Source organism: Euprymna scolopes, chromosome 2, assembly GCF_053919585.1.
Source record: "Euprymna scolopes isolate OS-2025 chromosome 2, ASM5391958v1, whole genome shotgun sequence".
NCBI lineage: Eukaryota > Metazoa > Mollusca > Cephalopoda > Sepiida > Sepiolidae > Euprymna > Euprymna scolopes.
The window spans coordinates 38,382,852-38,401,047 of record NC_136483.1 but is presented as its reverse complement, the minus strand read 5'-3'; the positions used below and the strand labels follow the sequence as shown (position 1 = coordinate 38,401,047).

Below are 18,196 nucleotides of genomic sequence, written 5' to 3'. Positions count from 1 at the left end.
TGTAGGGGTGAGACTTTGCTGCTTGTCGGGTTTGTCAGGGGTATTTAGGTTGAGGTGATACAAGGGCCTATAGTTCGGAGCATCCATTGTTAAAATACTTGTAAAACAGGCAGAGGGTTGCAACATTTCATTGATGGGGCAGAGATTGAAGCTTAGATGGTAGTCCAGGACCTATTAGGTTGGTGACTCTTTTAAACCCTCTTCCAGAACTGAGAGACTAGTAGCAGATGCACTAGCCCAAACGTGACAGCAATACTCCATACATGGGCGAATGGTGGTTTTGTAGAAGTACTGGATACTTTCAGGCGTAAGTAACTTTCTAGCATGGTAGAGAGAGCCTACCTTCTTTGGCAATGCTCTCAATGTATCTGTTCCAACTAATGTTTCCAGTAAATGTTAAGCTGATGAGTTTGAACGGAGTACTTTCAGGTAGCCATAGCTATTGTTGATTGAGAAGGTTTCTTGTAATTATCAAAGAAACGAGCTTAGTCTTGGCAGCATTGAACGTTACCATCCATTTTTCCTGACTAGGGCAATGAATGCCATCCCCCATATCTGCCTCTTTCCCTTTCCCTGAACCTGGGTATTTTGGGGGTGCTTGGTTGCTATGTGTGCTGACATGATTGAACCAGGCCACTCTTGTCTGACAGGTTTAAGGGTACTTGTTCTACAGTTGCTGGCTACTGTTTCCGACTGACAGTACAGGAGCTCTAACTCTTTGGGTCCATTTAGAGCGGCTGGTGTATCATCAGTTGTATAATATCAGGATGTTTGTAGTGCCATGTCGCCCATGGAAAGGGACCCTGCACTCCTTTTTGGTGGGCATTCCTGAAGCCTCATTACTGTGGATGAGGAGTCGACTGATGGTCTACTTGTGTGGATTTTTAATATGTTACTTCAGTGCTCATTACTCGAGTAGAGCTTGGTAAAGTACAATTGACACTTCTGTGTAGCTTAATTATATATATTAATACTAGCTGTACCCACCCGGCCATGTGTGGCTGAGTCTGGTTAGTGCAAATATTAGATTGAATTGTATTGCACAGACACGCAAACACACACGGTTGCACACTCTCATACACATGCACACACACTTTGCAAATAGTCAGGAATAGACAGTATAAAGACTTCAAAACCACACATAAGGAGATTTTGAAGTATGTAAACTGTCAATTTCTGGTTATGATTAAATGTTAGAGTCAAGCAATTTTCACCCCAAATAAGGCACAGTGCCACTGTGTAAGGTTTTGGCAAAATTTTGGGTCTCGGCTATATTATTCTCTTAATCCATTTTTTTTTTTTTTTTTTTTTTTTTTTACTTAGCATATGAAGAAAGAATTTTAGTCAATTGTACTTTAAAAAAAGAAAGATTTATCTAACTTAAAAAAAAAGAACAAAAAACAATGGTTTATAAGCATGTGCCGATGTGTCACATTTAGTTTATTTTATTTAAAACGCTTGCCTCTTGTAGAGAGTGACACCATATTTGAAGAATTGTGGAGTGTTCATTTTTGTAATAAGATGTAGATTTTGGAATAAAGAATTATTAGCTCTCAGCCAATGAGATTTGGCAGAATGTGAGTAGGGAAAATTTATTATATTTGAATTGAGAAATGAAAAGATTGTTATGTCTATGAATACATGATCCAGTTAATAAGGGTGAAACCCCATATCTGTTGAAAATGCAGAAATCCTCCAGGTGATGACTGGGAGCAGTAGAAGAACTTGTGATTTACAGGGAAAAATAGGAACTACTTCCCCTAAAGATGGTTGCGGTTGTGATGATGTTGCTCCTAGGATGTAATTTAGGATTTTATTATAACGACTAAATGTGTCTAAGATGGCATTCTAAAGTTACATAAGATAGTGGCTAATAGTCTAGACATATTTTGTATGTAGCATCTGTTCTTGCAAACCTATGGTACTTTGATACAGAGGGTATTTTCTGCAATCAAAATATTATATAGGAGATATGACACCATCCAACTTAACAAAAATATCAGAATCAATTGCAAAAATAGCCTGATATTTCCACTCTCAGTATTCTACGGGTGATGAACAATAAACTGTTCCTTTTCGAATTAATGCCTTCTAAATGAAAAACGTTAAGACAAAACTCTCAGGCCTCATAGACCTTTTATAGGAAGAGTCCATTATTATAAGAGTGAAACAAATGTTTTATTTTACAGTTTGGATACTAATAAGTTATGACAATCTACATCTCGATAAACCTGTTTTTATAATTGGAACTTTTTTTTTAATGGGTAAAAATAGCAACTTGTGTTCAATGAATTGCTTATAATTTTGCTTGGGATTTGGCATTAAATAACCTGAAAAAGATTGCTGTCAAAAAACACCAGGGCACACAGAAAACAAGTCTAAGTCTGGTAATGTTTTGTGAACTGATAATTCTTATCGTTGGAATTTGTGAAGCCATCAAGATGCAAGATACATTTGCAAAATGACAGTTTCAATGTGGTGCTATATCAGCCTCTCCAAACAATAGCTGAATTCTTTGGTAAAATATATTCAATAAATGTGTGTGCCATTTCCTTTATTTTTATTGTGTTATCATCCTGGACTTGGGGATAACAAAATGATATTAAAAATAAATCAGCTAAAATTGTAAAATTATTGATCTACGAGAATAGATATTTACCAATTCTTTTTATTATTGTAGCCATATTTTTGAAGATTAGGCAGTTGCAATACCTTGTTTTGTTTATCAATTTTTTTTTTTTTTTTTTTTTTTTTTTTTTTTTTTAAATCAAAGCTAAGCCACAGATGTAACTCCTATGAACATTTCACGATTATTTCTTTTTGTTATCTACAGGGTCAGCTAGAGATTTAAATTTTGCATATCTAAAATCACATGACGGCTTTCATCAAATAATTTTGCTATTCAGTTTTAACATTATTCATGATAAATGGAAGCTTTCCACACATTACTGTGCTGGAAACTTTACTAAAATGCACTTTTCGATTTTAAAATTTTATATTCATCAATATTTGTTTTCTTGAAAACTTTTCAACAATTGTTTGTTCACAAAACATTTCCAAACTTAAAACTGCTTTCTATTTCTTCCGATAGCAATTCTTTCAGGCTATACAATGCCAAATCCCAAGCAAAATTTTAAGCAATTCATTGCAAAATTAATTGAACACAAGTTGCTATTTTTACAGAATGCTGTAAGGAAATTACAGATTAATATTTTTAGGGAGCATTAATACATAAACGACTGCAATAGAATATTTGAATTCAGTATAGCAAATTCCATAGTATGCAAGTGTATCCATTAGGGTGATCCCCCCTTCCCCACATTTTCTGTAGTTAGAAAATATTTCACCAACGGAAACTTAAAACAAATTTTGATGTTTGCTGTTTTTTGTAGAATTTAAAAGCGAATCAAACCAATAACTTATAAAATAGGAAAAAAATTAATTATAAAATGTTCCTCACCTGTGGCATTTCATGCCATAATGTTCTTTGAGAATTGGACCTTAGAAATTCACAACCTAATTGAGAGGATGAAGATTTAGGCGCATCTTGTGTACTTTGCAAAGTGGGGGATGGACTCTCTTCAGACTGAATTTTTTCTGGTTCCGTTTCCCCAATTTCACAATAGATATGAGCTAAAAAAAAGGTAAAAAATTGACAATATATTGAATTGAAAAATTGAAACTATAAATCCAAATTCTTCTTATGGGAACATTGACTTGTCATCATTTTGTCTTGAAAATACTTAACCTTTCGATATCCTTTCGTCTGGATTTTTAATTTATCCTTTTATTTTCCATTTCTTTTCCCCATTTCATGAACTCTTTGCACTAAATTTTTTTTTTTTTGCATTTATGACTAGTTTTCATATAATGCAGTTTCAATTCATGCCTGTACAAACAAATTCATAGCTTTGCTATAATATTCATTTGCTAATATCTTTTCTCTGATGAGAAGAATTGATTGAAACTCCACAGATTAAGGAAATCTCAATATATCTCATTTGTCAGACAATTCATGTAAAATATAATTTACAATCTTAAATTTGTGGGTTCTTCTATTTCCTATCTTGATTGTATTGAGCTTTTTTTATTTAGTTGGGATTACTATTTAGATTACTACTTTAAGTTTACAGAAGCTTTTGGCTTGTAAACTTAATTTTTACTGCTTGAGCTTAAATTTATATATATAGTGGAGCAATCTGAAGTAAATAATGGTTTCCATTTAGCATAAAGCAATACTCTATAAAACAAATAGTGTTCTCTTAGGTTACCAGTAACAAAATGTAAACAAAAGAAAAAATACATAAAGCATTAAAAACATTTTCTATCATTTTTTTGTTCTATTGTTTGGGGTTTTCCTTGTCCTATCAGGGATTTGAGTTCATGAAAATTATTGATTGAAAAATAGACAATGTCAGAAATATTCTTTCAAAAGAGCTAAGCAATTTTTTCGAGGCACATAAAGCTCTACTATAAGTATTGCATGTCAATGACTGAATATGGACATTAGAAAGCATATAAAGAGCAACAAAAATGAAGAACAGAATATTATAGTTACAAGAAGACACGGGGGAAAAAAAAAAAAAAAAAGACAAGATATTTTACTGGACAAGAACGAGATAATTTAAACTTCCAAAATTATTATTTTTTAATCATGGTGGATATTTTAATGTTCCTTCTTGATATATCGATATTTTCATGGAAGATGTGCAATTGAACTCCAATTTCTGATTCCTCCTTCACAGCAACTGACTTTGCTACCAAAATGGGAAAAAAATATAAACTTTATTTTCTTCTTCCATGTGTTTACCATCAGTTGGAACTTCGACAAAGTTCCATATTCCCATTATAAGTCATCCTCACTTATAATTAGAGCTTGGTCCATCCCATCAATCTTTCCCAATCCTCATAAGAATTTTTTATCTCAACTGAATTATTCCATTTCATTAATTCTTATCCTCAAGTAGCCTTTGGCTTTAGGGGGAATTAAAAAAAAAAAAAAAGGAAGGTTATTGTAAAGTTATATTAAAAAAAAAAATAAAAAATAAAAAGTTTGGTTTGTTGTACCGCATATCAATCCTTTATATATAAACCATTATTTTATGCAGAATACAGTCATTTTGGTAAAAGTTTTTATGCTTTAATGTTTCTATATCTTTAGATATTTGTTTGGTTTGGTTGTTTTGTTTTAAAATATAGCAACCCTTTTGTGTTATTTAATGCAAAATTTAATACTTTTGGAAAAAGTTTTCATGCTTCCAGTTCTTGCAAGATTGGAAAAAAAGACTGCATGTATACCTTGTTAAATAGATCTTGGCAAGATCATCCCATGAAGCAGCAACTTTATGGCAACCTGCCTGCCATATCTACTACTGATGATATTGGTAGTGGATATGGCAGGCAGGTTGCCAGGAAGCTATGTTTATGATTTGCTGGTCACTGCCAAAGGAGCGAGCAAGAGCTGGTGAGAAATGTATTGCTGTGGATTCCATGGCATGGGTGTGGGAGCATAGGTCAACCTAGATCCATATAGATTCAGCAAATTGCACATGACGCCAACTGTGATCCTGAAGATCTGATGGAAGACAGGTTAATCTAGAGAGAGAGTCGCATTGTTCCGGATAAGAAGATCGACCACATAGATAGAAGTTCTTTATGTCTTTATATATTTATTCATGGTTGATTTGTAGAAGAAAATCAGAATTAAATCTGACAAATTGCTCCAAAAATATATTCTTTTAACAAAAAATGAAACTGGTTAATAGATCTAGCTTTTGAAATCAGTCTTGACAATAGACTAGCACTAGAAGAATTTTTTTTAATTTTTCATTAGAAATTATTTTGAAAGTTTGAATTAAAATTATTTCACTCTTGAAAATTAATGAAAAAAATCAAAATCTTACATCCTCTGTTGGAAAGACGCTCTCTGCTCTTCTTAAATGTATCTGATCCACAAAATTGGTAGAGAGGTTCCATCTCAAAGCAAGAGCTATATCGGACTTCACTCACCCCATACAGACTGTCTTCATTCTGAAAGTAAAAATATATTTTTTGGTATTGTTAAATAATTAAAATATATTCGCTTAGATCTGACATTATGTCGAAAATAGGAAAGATTTTTAACAAAGAATCACAAAGGTTTCAAGCATTTCACCTTTCTTGTATAAGCTAAAAAGTATGAGAAAGTAAGTCTAATGCTTGTTCGGATATGTCAAACATTAGAGTGGAGTGTCATTCTAGGCAGTTGAAACAAAACAACTGGGCCGAGATGTAATGCTAATCTAACAAAGATATTTTTATTTATTTATTTATTTTTTATTGTACTTTCATTCCAAACAAGGCACAGTGCCACTTTGATGTAGGAGACTACTATCTGGAACATAATTTGTAGGGTACTATGTAGGGAGTTGAGCAGCAAGATGTCTGTTCACATTATACTAGAACTTCTGCATGTCAGTAGTCAGGAAAGCAGATACCCAGAAAGGAATTCCAAAGTCTAGCAGTCCTAGGGAAGAAACTATTAGAGTAGAAGGCTTTCTTATAACTAGGAATTTCTGTGTAGGAGTGGGATTTTACTGTCTGTCAAGGGTATTTCTGTCAAGGGGGCACAAGGGCTTGTAGTTCGTCAGAGCATCCACTATTAGAATACTTGTAAAATATGCAGAGGGATACGGCATTTGATCGATGGGACAGTGGCTGAAGTCTAGCTGATAGTGCAGGACCTATTAGGTTGGCAACTCTCTTGAGCTCTGTCTAAAAGGGAGAAATTAGTAGCAGATGTACCAGCTGAAATGTAACAACAATACTCCATACATGGGCGAATGGTGGCCTTGTAGAGGTACAGGACACTCTCAAGCATAAGTAACTTTTTAGCACGGTAGAGAAAACCCACCTTCTTTGCAGCAGCCTTAGCAATGCCTTCAATGTATCTGTTCCAACTCATGTTCCCTGTAAATGTTAAGCTGATGAGTTTGAACGAAGTACTTTCAGATAATGTATCTTTAGCCATATCTATTAGTGGTTGAGTAGTTTTCTGGTAGTTATTAAAGGAAAGAAGCTTAGTCTTGGCAGCAATGAATGTGCCCATCCATTTTTGTCCCCATTCCACTACAGACTAGAGGTTTTCCTCTAGTGTTTCTGCCATTACTTTGCATACATGTTTATTTGTTTTCCCCTCATGTCTGTTATAGAGCGTGGAATCATCAATACATATACCCATCTCAAAGACAATTTTATCAGGGAGGTCATTTATAAATATCAGGAATAATAAAGGTCTAAGGATCGACCTGGAGGTACATCCACATTTATATCCTACTGTTTTGACATCAAGGACAACCTAGCTTCTCTTATTTAAAGATTTAATCATGTTGAGTATTCATCTAGTAATATCATAAGATTTGATTTTCATAAGACCATCGTGTCATTCTCTGTTAAAGGCCTTAGATATATCTAGGGCTACTACCCTACCTTCTCCTGCTTTACCCAGTGCATGGTATATAAGCTCAGAGATTACAGTTAGGATATCCACAGTAGAACGGGCTTGGCTAAACTCATATTGTCGGTCAGACACAAGCTTAGCAGCTATGAGGTGGTGGACTAGAGTTTGATTAATCATAAACTCAAATATTTTGGTGAAAGGAGGGAGAAGGCTAATGGGGTGATAATTTAATGGGTCAGTTCTTTTGCCAGAGTTCTTGTAAACCGGTACCGCAGAAGAAATTTTTCAGCAGTCAGGAAAGCAAGATTTGTTAAGGCATTTGTTGAAAAATTTGAAGAGAACTGGAGCAACCTGAGTGGAGCATTTTTATAATAATACAGCTGGGATGAGATCAAGTCCACATGCTTTTGAGGTGTCTAGGTTTTTTATGATATTATGTACTTGAGAAGGGGTGATTCTCAGATCATCTGGTGTGGGTTCTGTCCACAGAGGAAACTCTCAGAGGGAGTGGTTTCTTGGGTCTAAAGTAGAGTTGGAGGCAAACCGACGGACAAGCAGATTAGCCTTCTCGTTTGCTGTGCAAATAACTACAAGATTGTTGGCTGTTGAGGAAATTGTTGATTGCTGATTATTTACTACACCGTTATAGATTTTCTAGAAGTCATGAGTTCTTAATTTCTGTGCTTCAATGTGTTTTGTGGTGGTTTTGATATATTCTCTCTGTGGCTATGTTCTTACAATTATTACTAGATTCTATATATTTTTGTCTATTTGTACCGGATTTATGTTTGTGGTATGCATGCTGCCTTTGAGCAATGGTAGCTGCATAAGTAGAAGTAAACCATTGGTGAGAGTGGGGTTTGCTATAGAACTTCCCTGTGAGAACGTGTTTCAGTTGCCACTGAACCATTCAGTGGTCTCATTTGCACACTTGAGCAGAGAGAGAAAATATATTTCCCCATGGAGCATGTCTGATGTGAAGTTCGCTTTATTGTAATACCTTATCATTTTGAGAAGTGGCTCTTCAAGTTGGGGTCGAGAGTTTACAGTGATGTCTATCATTATCACAGTATGATCAGCATTCTTGAGAGGGCAATGGCGTTTGTTACACAATCCTCAGGAATAGATCCAGAAATGAAGCTTGCTAATCCTTACAATCTGGGAGACAGGTCGGAAATGTAACTCTGTGATAGGGAATGAGATATAAGAAAGTTATGTGCGATGCTACCAGCTGTGTCAAATAGTCAGAGAAGCCAAGGCAATTATTGCGATGGATATTAAAGTTGCCAAATACATGTATTTGGGCACTAGTGTCTAGGGAGAGTGCTACATTTATGCTGTCAGATATGATTGGTTAGAGTACAGTCTTGGGTTGAGGGATAGCGATAAAGGAAGTAGCTAACACTATGTTGTAAAACTAGTCTAAAACACATGAAAGCCTGGTCGTCTGATTCCAGTTTAGATTCCTTAGTCATGGGGAGGGTGTTAAGAATATAGACACCAAAGTCCATGCATGTGTCTATCAGAGTCGTTACAACAAAGTGGAAGATAACCAGAGATATTAAAGTGGTTAGAGGGGATGGAGGAGTGCAAGTTAGTTTCACTTAGCGTTAAGATATCCATGGAGTTTGCTAGGAGAAATGATTCTACATCATCTAAGTTAGTTCTAAGTCCATGGATATTTGTAAACGCAAGCCTCAAAGGAAGAGGCGAAACGTTGTTCAGGTGTGCATCTGATTTAATTGTTATTTTGGACTAAACTGTCATTTTTATAATTTAAGTTTAGAGTGAGAAGTGCTAGGCATAGGGAATGTTCATTGCCACCACCATGCCACACAAATAGACCATCATAATTAAGTAATTAACTCTTGATTTTGCAACCTACTGGACGATCATAGTGAATAAATCATTCATCTAAGATCTTGTTGAATTAATTGAAATAACGAAAGTATATCGTCTTTTTATTACAGTTAATAGAACTGACCTCAACTCTTGGAGGAACAACACGCATGTATGTATATATGTATGAACTCTGATCAACACTGTAAGGTATGATTGAGTTGATTGAAGTTTTACTGACTAAACAACCCCTGGTTATATAACAATCCACTAAAAACAAAAACTGCATTATTTTGTTTAAGCTTATTACTCAAACGTGCACTATAGTTATTCTAATCAGACATTCAACTTCATTTGTGAACATTCCAGGGGTCTTAAAATAGTTTATTTAAGCTAAAGAAGTTTATGGACAAAATACAACTGCTGCACTGCTGCAGACATTGATCATTGCAAATGTGGTTTTGATTAAAGTAAATGGACACCATTTAGAAAATTTTGGAGCCTCAAATTCTGCATAACTAAATAAAATTTTCTTCTGCTTAGAGTTTGTTCAAATTTGAATATTTATTGTAGACATAAACTTGAAAAAAATCTCTTTAACAAGGTTTCCATTTGCAAGAGTTCTTTCTTTCACTTAGTAAAGACGGATTCTCAGGTGTTGATATTATAGTTGAAGCAAGAGGTAATGGTCATTTGATCCTATATGATTTGTGAAAGAAAAACAATACAAACCTTTTCCAGTAATTTACTTTTATAACTAAATATAGCCCACATTATGACCTTATGTTTAGCAGTTGTGTTTCAAAATTCGAGTTTGTATTACAATCGTACAAAAAAGTGGTAAAAAATTAGAAAATATAAATAAATATTATCAAAGGCAAGATAAGTTACTCTTCTACCTATCTGGAAAAGTTTTTAGTTGTTTTACTCACTTTGAAACGTATAATTTGTTTGAAAATCATACAATGTTTATCGACATATGTGAACGAGACAAATGGTGGCTAGCTGACTGCTAAATACATAAAGTTTGGAAAAATAAGTTAAAACTAAAAATTACAAAATTCTGTTCGAAACCCACCCAATATATGTTACCGTGACATATTGGGTTTCCAAATTATCAAATTTCTTGAAATGTTGAGGTCCGTAATTTAGCCCACTTTTTCTTAAAAAAAAAAAAAGCCTAAATTTTGCCACTTAAAATTCTCAAACTACTGATGGTATTTACATAATTCAAACGGTTTTAAGCATCTTTTACATAGCTCTTTTCATGCAATTTGATAAAATAACAATTATCTAAAAAGATAAAATCAACTTGTAATGCTAATCTTCATAAAAAGGTCGATTGATCATTACCTTGAAACTTCATCGATCAAAGATAGACATCGATTAGACCATACCCAGAACTCTACGACACCTAAACTCGAAGGAAGCACAAACATCACCTAGGACTATGCGAAGAATATCTCGAAGTGACCTACAGATATCATCTTATAAGCTCCAAAAGCGACAGCTTCTCTCTATACCTACAATTGCAAAGAGACTCATATGTCAACTCTTGTTAAACCGTATCAAAGAAGGCATGTTCAATACCATCATCTTCACAGATGAAAAGTTATTCTCACTTCAACAGTTCCACAATCATCAAAATGATAGAGTCCTTGCGAGAAGTCATGAGGCCATACCTGATAATGCGGGAAAGGTTTTCAGAATGCAACCATCAACATCAATGATGGTCTGGCTAGCCATTTCTGAGAGGAAAATCTCCACTTGTTTTTCCCCCTTAAGGGGTCAAGATTTACAAAGAACGTTACACTGAGGACATGCTTGAAGATGCACTGACCCTATGGTGTAATTCTGTGAACTCAGATGAAATTTGGACTCTCCAACAAGATGGTGTGACAAGCCACACTGCTCATGTAATACAGCAGCGGTATAGAGACAACTGTCCATACTGAATCGGCAAAGAAGAATGGCCCTCTTCATCAGCTGATCTTAACGCTCTTGATTATTCTTGGTGGTCATTTGTAGAGAGTGAAGGCTGCTCTACTCCTTGTCAAAATATTGAAGCTTTTAAGAAAAAATTAAACAAATGCTGGGAGAAAATACCCTTAGATGTTTTGCATGCTGCTATAGATAATTTTTCCAAAAGTCATCATGTAGTGAAGGCTCAAGGGAAATATTTTGGATAATATTTTTACCATATTGTTCCTTCATTATTTGCTAATCATTTTCTTTAATTGGATTTTGTAATAAAATATTTTGTTAGGATAAATCTGAATTATTTTGTAACAGTATTTATGCCCCCACCCTGTATATATACGTTGAGGTCTCTGGTAGAAGAAATAACAGTTTCCTATTAATGTAAGGCAATGCTTTTCTGTGAAGAATAGATATTTCGAGAGGCCAAATAATTCTATAAAATATATGCAAACAGAGAGAATATATATAGTGCTAGAATTTGTTCTACATAGTCAAGTATGTATATAGAATGCTAGTTACATTTCTATGTGAATGGCTATTCAGATTTCGAATATCAATATAGATACCAAGTGAATGAATGTTTGATCAATTTAATATTTTGGCAGTTTGTTAACAGAAGGGCTGCATATTTTGTACTTTTGAGATTAATAGCATCCAAAATCAAACTCGCTTCACAAAAATTGAATTTTTACAGAAAAAACAAAAAAAAAAAAACCCCCCAAAAAAACACCATTTTTACCCCACTCCCAAGAGGAATACCTCTCCTAAAGCTCGACAATGTTAAATCTACACTAAAATTATCTCATGCATCTTAGTTGTTTACCGTTGAGAAAAAAGGTTATTTAAACAAAACTTGTCAGCATGTTTCAACATCCCCCTAACTATTCCTTTCTGCATGTATGTCCACTATCAGTTGCTAATGACCACACCACTCCCAACAGTATTTTTGTTAATATATAAATACTAATATTATATATACATCATAGTTGTTACTAGTTTCCAAATTCAAGTGATTGTAAACAAAAATGAAAAACAATTGAAATCTCAAAGTTTAATTTTGTAGGAAATTAGAGCATGAGAACCAAAATAAATTACACGTTTGAATCAGATAATAGGAGTCTTGAAAAACTAATATATATATAATGTTTGGTTGCATTCCAATGACCAAAGGAAAGAATCAGTCCATGACCAGTATATATATATATATATATATATATATATTTTACATAGGCATAACGACTTATCAAGGCCCAGAGACCACGCGAGGATAAGGGTTACGAGTGTACAGTAGTAATATAGACTTGGAAGTTTTTCCAACCTTTAAAACTATAAAATAAATTTTTAAAAACTTAATCCCAAGTCCTTCATTGGAAAAATCTTCTGCTTGTAAACCATAGCATTAGTTTGCTTCCAAGAATTTAGGCTAATAATATTGTAGGGATAGTGAGTTGTCTACCATGAAAAAGTTTTGCAGATTTAAAACAAAATAGTATTTATCTCATAGCTCCCAGCAGTGTTGATCAAGTGCAACCTCTCCTATATAAAAGAACAAAGAAAAACAACTCCAGATATCGAATATAATTTTTTTTGCTAATCTAGTTATGTCATTAAAAATGTTTTCCTTATCTGTGTTGTTAGTCTGCCCAGGAAAATATGTTGTTTACAAAACTATGTTTTTTATAGAGTTCAGATGAATTTAATATACTACTGATCACCTCTTTTGGTTATTTATATTTGTTTTTTCCTTAATTTAAAAATGCATAAAAATTAATGTAAGTATTTTTCATGTAATATATTACATTATCTTTTTTGTATATGTTATATACTTCATACTGAATTTCTTGTACAGCATTTGATTTGTTCTATCAATATACTTTGATTAATTTAGTGTGTGTGTGTGTGTGTGTGTGTATACAGGGTGTCCATAAAGTCCATATGCATTAAAGAATTTATAACTTTATTTGCATTTTATTATTTTTTTTTTCTATCACAACTGCAAATAAATTATTTTTAAATGCACACCGACTTTATGGACACCATATATATATATATATATATATATATATATATATATATATATATATATATATATAAAATTACATAGTTTTAATTAAAAATATGTTGAGAAACACTTTAGTAAGAGTTAAAACCATTTATTATTCAGAAAGGAAACACAAATAGAGGTGAATGTCCTTAATCCGAGGACTTTCGAAGAAATACTTTCCTTCTTGTCAGATGGGAGGAGTTAGCAATTTAGTTAGTTTTTTTTATACATTATAAAAGTAATGTTGTCTGTGTGCAGAACAATCTAATAAACTATTGTTAATTTTGGGTTTACAGACTTGAAACTTGAGAAATTCAGATCTGTGAAACAAAATCAATTTAGTTTTTAGTCTGAAGAATAACTGCTAATAACCTGTATAAATTGAAAATTGGAACTTGGCAGATGTAGTTGTTCTACATTTAACTGTAATTTGTCAAGTTTTGATATGCATGTATTATTAGCGCAGATGGTAAATACCGCTAGAGAGCTAAATGTTTTGGTCTATTTTAGTTGATGACACCCAAATCCTTTTTTTTTTTTTTTTTTTTTTTTTTTACTTTTTTTTGGGTACAATACAAAATTGGCTCAAGAATATGAAATCTGCATAAATTAAACTATCATATTTAAGTATATTTTACAACTGGATAACACCAGGTAACCTGCTTATCTATGTGTGCGCGTGTGTGTTAGAGACAAATTTGATAATTATTTGAAAGAAAGAAAAACTTGGCCAATAATTGCCATATTCTCAAATTCTTATCTCAATCTAATCTTTTGCTAAATACAGCTCACTTGAAGTAGGGCTTGAACACGAAACATACTGTCCTTCAATAGAGACCTGAACATCTGCTTGATCTTGGCAATAAGCTTGGCCTTAGTATTGCAGATGGTATGGTGTCTTTCTCAAGTCCATGAGGTTGCAATTGGGCAAGTTGAGTGAGCCAATATTGAATTTGGTTGTCATGGAACTTCTGAGGCAGTCACTACTGAATTTTCCAGGAGGTATCACACAAAACACACAGGTACAACTTTCAATAGAGACCTGCACATCAGTTTGATCTTGGCACGGCCTTCCTGCTGTTATCCTCTTCACTTAGTGTTTGACAAAAGTGAACAGAACCATCTGAATTCAATCAGAGTTCCTCTTTGAAGATGGTGTGGGGGATGGTGTTAGAAACACCCAGTTTGAAGGAATTTTGTTTTCTTGATGTGTCTGATATGTGTGATGAACTGTAGACTAACCACCTGTTCAGCACATTGTGAAACTGTTCCCGAAAAGAACCAAAACATCCCTGGTGTGACCGGGTATTTAGCCTTGTCAAGGGTCTTTGCTTTCATAAGACTGTTCTCTTAGGCCTTGGCAGTATGTTGTTGGCTCTTGCAACTTTTGTATAAGAAATAGTGAAGATTTTTGATCAACGCTTTCTCTATAATTGACATGGATATCCATTTCTATTGCTAAGATCTGTATTGCCTTGATCTTGCTTCTTTTTCACTTGATCCTTCCTACTAGCCATTGCTTCTGCATTTCTAACTCACCTCTCATGGTTTTCAAGATATTCAAGGAACACTGAGCTATAGCCAAGATTCACAATTATTTTTTAATACAGTGAAAATCATCATGCAGAATATTCTGACGTTGTATTCAGTTCTTAAACTCACCAATATACATAAAAACTATCAATTGAACTTCATTATTAAATACTTCAGATGGAATGAAAGAACATATCGTAGTTGTCTCAAACACCTTGCAGAAAAGTGATGCTGGTCTGTTTCCCAACTTTTAACATCGATACATTCCATCCTAAAATTTCAACATTTACTTCTGCCTAGCCAGGCAGTTACAGCAATTATTGTCCGGTTTTCTTAAAAATTTTTAATTGAAATTTCATCTGATTTCATCTCATACTATAAAGTGCTGTTTATTGAAAAAAAAAAATCCCATTTTAATCACTTTTCTTGCTGGAATAAGTATTTTTAAAAGAAACTAAAGTAAAAATTATTTTACTAAGAACATGGCTATCAATTTGTCAGATTCTAGGCAATCAATGACAAAGTCAGAGAAACAGACAGACTTCATTTTATATGACGGTGATGGTAAAGTGGATAATGACAGATCAATAACCTGGGTATTCCCAGTTCTAATCCAGTCAGCTCCATAACATTTTCACTTAGAGATGTTAGCAACCTTCACACAGTCCCTACTATAAGAATGCCAACAACAGATTCAAGCCAGTCAATTAAGTTATACCATGCATTCACTTTAGTTAGATTGTTGAAATAATTGCATTTTTGTTATAAAAACTGATAAAATTGACATTTACTTTTTTTTTTCAGGGTGAGCAATAATCACACATTTTTACTATTAAATTTACATCCAAACAAATTATTGGTCCAAATGTTTGGTTTGGGTGTTTTATTTACAGCATGTCAACCTTTTCAGATTATTTAATACCAAAATCCAATCATTTTGATAAGTTTTTATGCTTCAAGTTGTTTATATCTTCAAATAACCAATTGATTCTCAGTCACCACTTTCTACCATATTTGGAAGGGGTAATTAGTAGTTATTAGTTAGGAATATTAATTGTTGTGACTAGATTGGTACGAGTTCTACATGTTGAGGCAACTTGACCAGCCGATTGATAGGATCAGGCTTCTCAGATTGCTCGACTAGTCCAGCTAAAGGCCAAAGTGTAGTGTTACAGTGTATATATCCACTTTTTTTGTATTATGGACTTCTCAACAACTAGCAGTTCATCCTTAAGCATCACAGTAGCCAACCACAGCAAAGTGATGGCCCTCATTAAAGGAAAAAAATTGGGGAGAAAAAAAAGGAAAATTGTTTTTATTTTTGGCTTTGCAGAACATGATCGATTTTTGCAATGGATAAGGATAAGGAAAAAAAACAAAACAATATCAATCAGGAAGCTGATCCCTTCATCAGCCAGATCTGGTAGCATCAAATCATTTAAATGTCGTTATTTACTAATATTTTATTGTCCTACAAATCATTTAGGCAAAATCTCCATTGGTTTCAACATAAATGATACTCAATTACTAAACCATAGATTGAGATGGAATAATATGAGATTAGAATTATTAGTCAAATGTTCAGACATTTGCCAAATTTTATAACTGTCTTGAAGCCAACTGCCTTGAAGATGTAATTTTCTTAAGAATTAAGTCAGTTCAAACAAGGATGGTTTAATAATCAGTGGGTGTGTAGTGGGGGCGGGTGGCTCTGTATTGTTTTATGGTCAGCATACATTTGCCATAATGATGCACATGGGCAGTCTAAATGCAATTACAACATTGGGGAAACGAAGATCTGAAAAAATCTTAAATTATTTTTCATTACATATTCATGACACCCATGGAACTGTCTAGCATGAAACATGAGTTTGAGGGTGGGGGGAAGGTGAATATACTCTAGTTTGAAAATTGTGTTCCGTCCTGCCTAAAATCTTTTGAGTCAGCTTCAATAATCTTAATATACATGTCTGTTTGCATAACATGCTGTCTTTTGACTCGCCAGTCGCTCCTTTTACTCCTTTTATGCATCTTGCATAAACTAATTTGCATAGAGTTTGTGTTACTCACACATGCTAGTTAGGTAAGCTATGATTTTCCCTACATATACTGATCAACGAAGTTGATCTTTAAGTTTCTCTATATGGGGAGACTTCATTTCTGATTTGGTTTGCCTTTTTCTTGTGTGTGTATATGAACCAATGACTGGACTCAACCCTATGGATCAAACCCCATTAGTGACAAGCATGAAATGTTGCCTGGTGTTGCCCACTCTGGAATCCAAGACACTCACAGCACCTTAAACAACAAAACCGAATGAAATCAAGATTGAATTTCATCCAGACTTGTTTATCAATTGAAAAATAATATTTGATTTTGTGATTTTTGTTATTTTTCTGACAGTGTTCATGAGATGCTTTTAAGTAATCAATCTTTCATTTTTAATATAAAAAGAAAAGTTAGAAAAGGTATACTCACATAATCAGGCTGTAGATCTTGAAAGGGTGTATTTACACTAGCGATGCTACAAAAAATATAAAAATACTCATAGAAAATTTAAATGGTAGAAATAGACACGCAAAAGATAACTTGTGCTAATTTATGTGATTATTTATCAAAATTAAAAGATTAAATTATTTATTACTGCAGAGTTAAACTTCGTTGTATATATATATTAAAACAAATGTTAGGGTTTACCATTAAAAAAAAAAAAAAGTTGATTATTCATTAAAGCAAAAATATTATGTGATGAAAATAAATGCCATATAGGATAATCATGAATTAATTTGCTGCAAATCAACAACTAACATCTTTTTTAGAAATCTTATTGAAACAATCATTCACATTAAATCAACTAATAGGCTTAAGAATGTATTTCTTTAAACTGGCGAAAATAATTTCAAAGCATTATTTCTAAATTGAAGTTAAGATTTTGACAGAAAACTGGAGTTGATATCAAACCAAGTTTATGTAAAACAGTTTGTTTTTTTTTGTTTACCTCACATCTAGTTAGGACTAAAAATGCTTAAAAATTAGATACTTATGCAGAATAGGGACTATACTTAAATATTTTGAAACCCATTCTTAACATGTGAAGGTGAGAGAACATTTTTCTAACTATTCTGTACTTTCAACTCACAATTTAATAAAAGATACCATAAACATTGAATTTAATTTGAAAATCCTATGTAAAAAAAATATTATGGTCTATATTTTGTATAAATATCAAAAATTAATGTGTGTGTGTGTGTGTGTGTGTGTGTGTGTGTGTGTGTGTGTGTGTGTGTATATATATATATATTGGTAGTTTGATCTTAAAACTAATTTCTACAAAACTAAAATTTTTCAAAACCTAATATTAA

General features: G+C 33.3%; 1 protein-coding gene across 3 annotated transcripts in view; it reads right to left on the bottom strand.

Annotated features, from left to right (window-relative positions):
* LOC145291179 (uncharacterized) overlaps nucleotides 1-18,196 on the bottom strand; it is a 315,627-nt gene that overhangs the window by 47,878 nt on the left and 249,553 nt on the right. For all 3 annotated transcript variants that reach the window (XM_080136747.1, XM_080136757.1, XM_080136763.1), the window contains exons 9-11: nucleotides 17,313-17,358; nucleotides 5,904-6,030; nucleotides 3,461-3,633 (exon numbers count right to left, since the gene is read on the bottom strand). In XM_080136747.1, coding sequence (XP_079992873.1) covers nucleotides 3,461-3,633; nucleotides 5,904-6,030; nucleotides 17,313-17,358 — 346 coding nt within the window. The remainder of the gene's footprint in view (nucleotides 1-3,460; nucleotides 3,634-5,903; nucleotides 6,031-17,312; nucleotides 17,359-18,196) is intronic.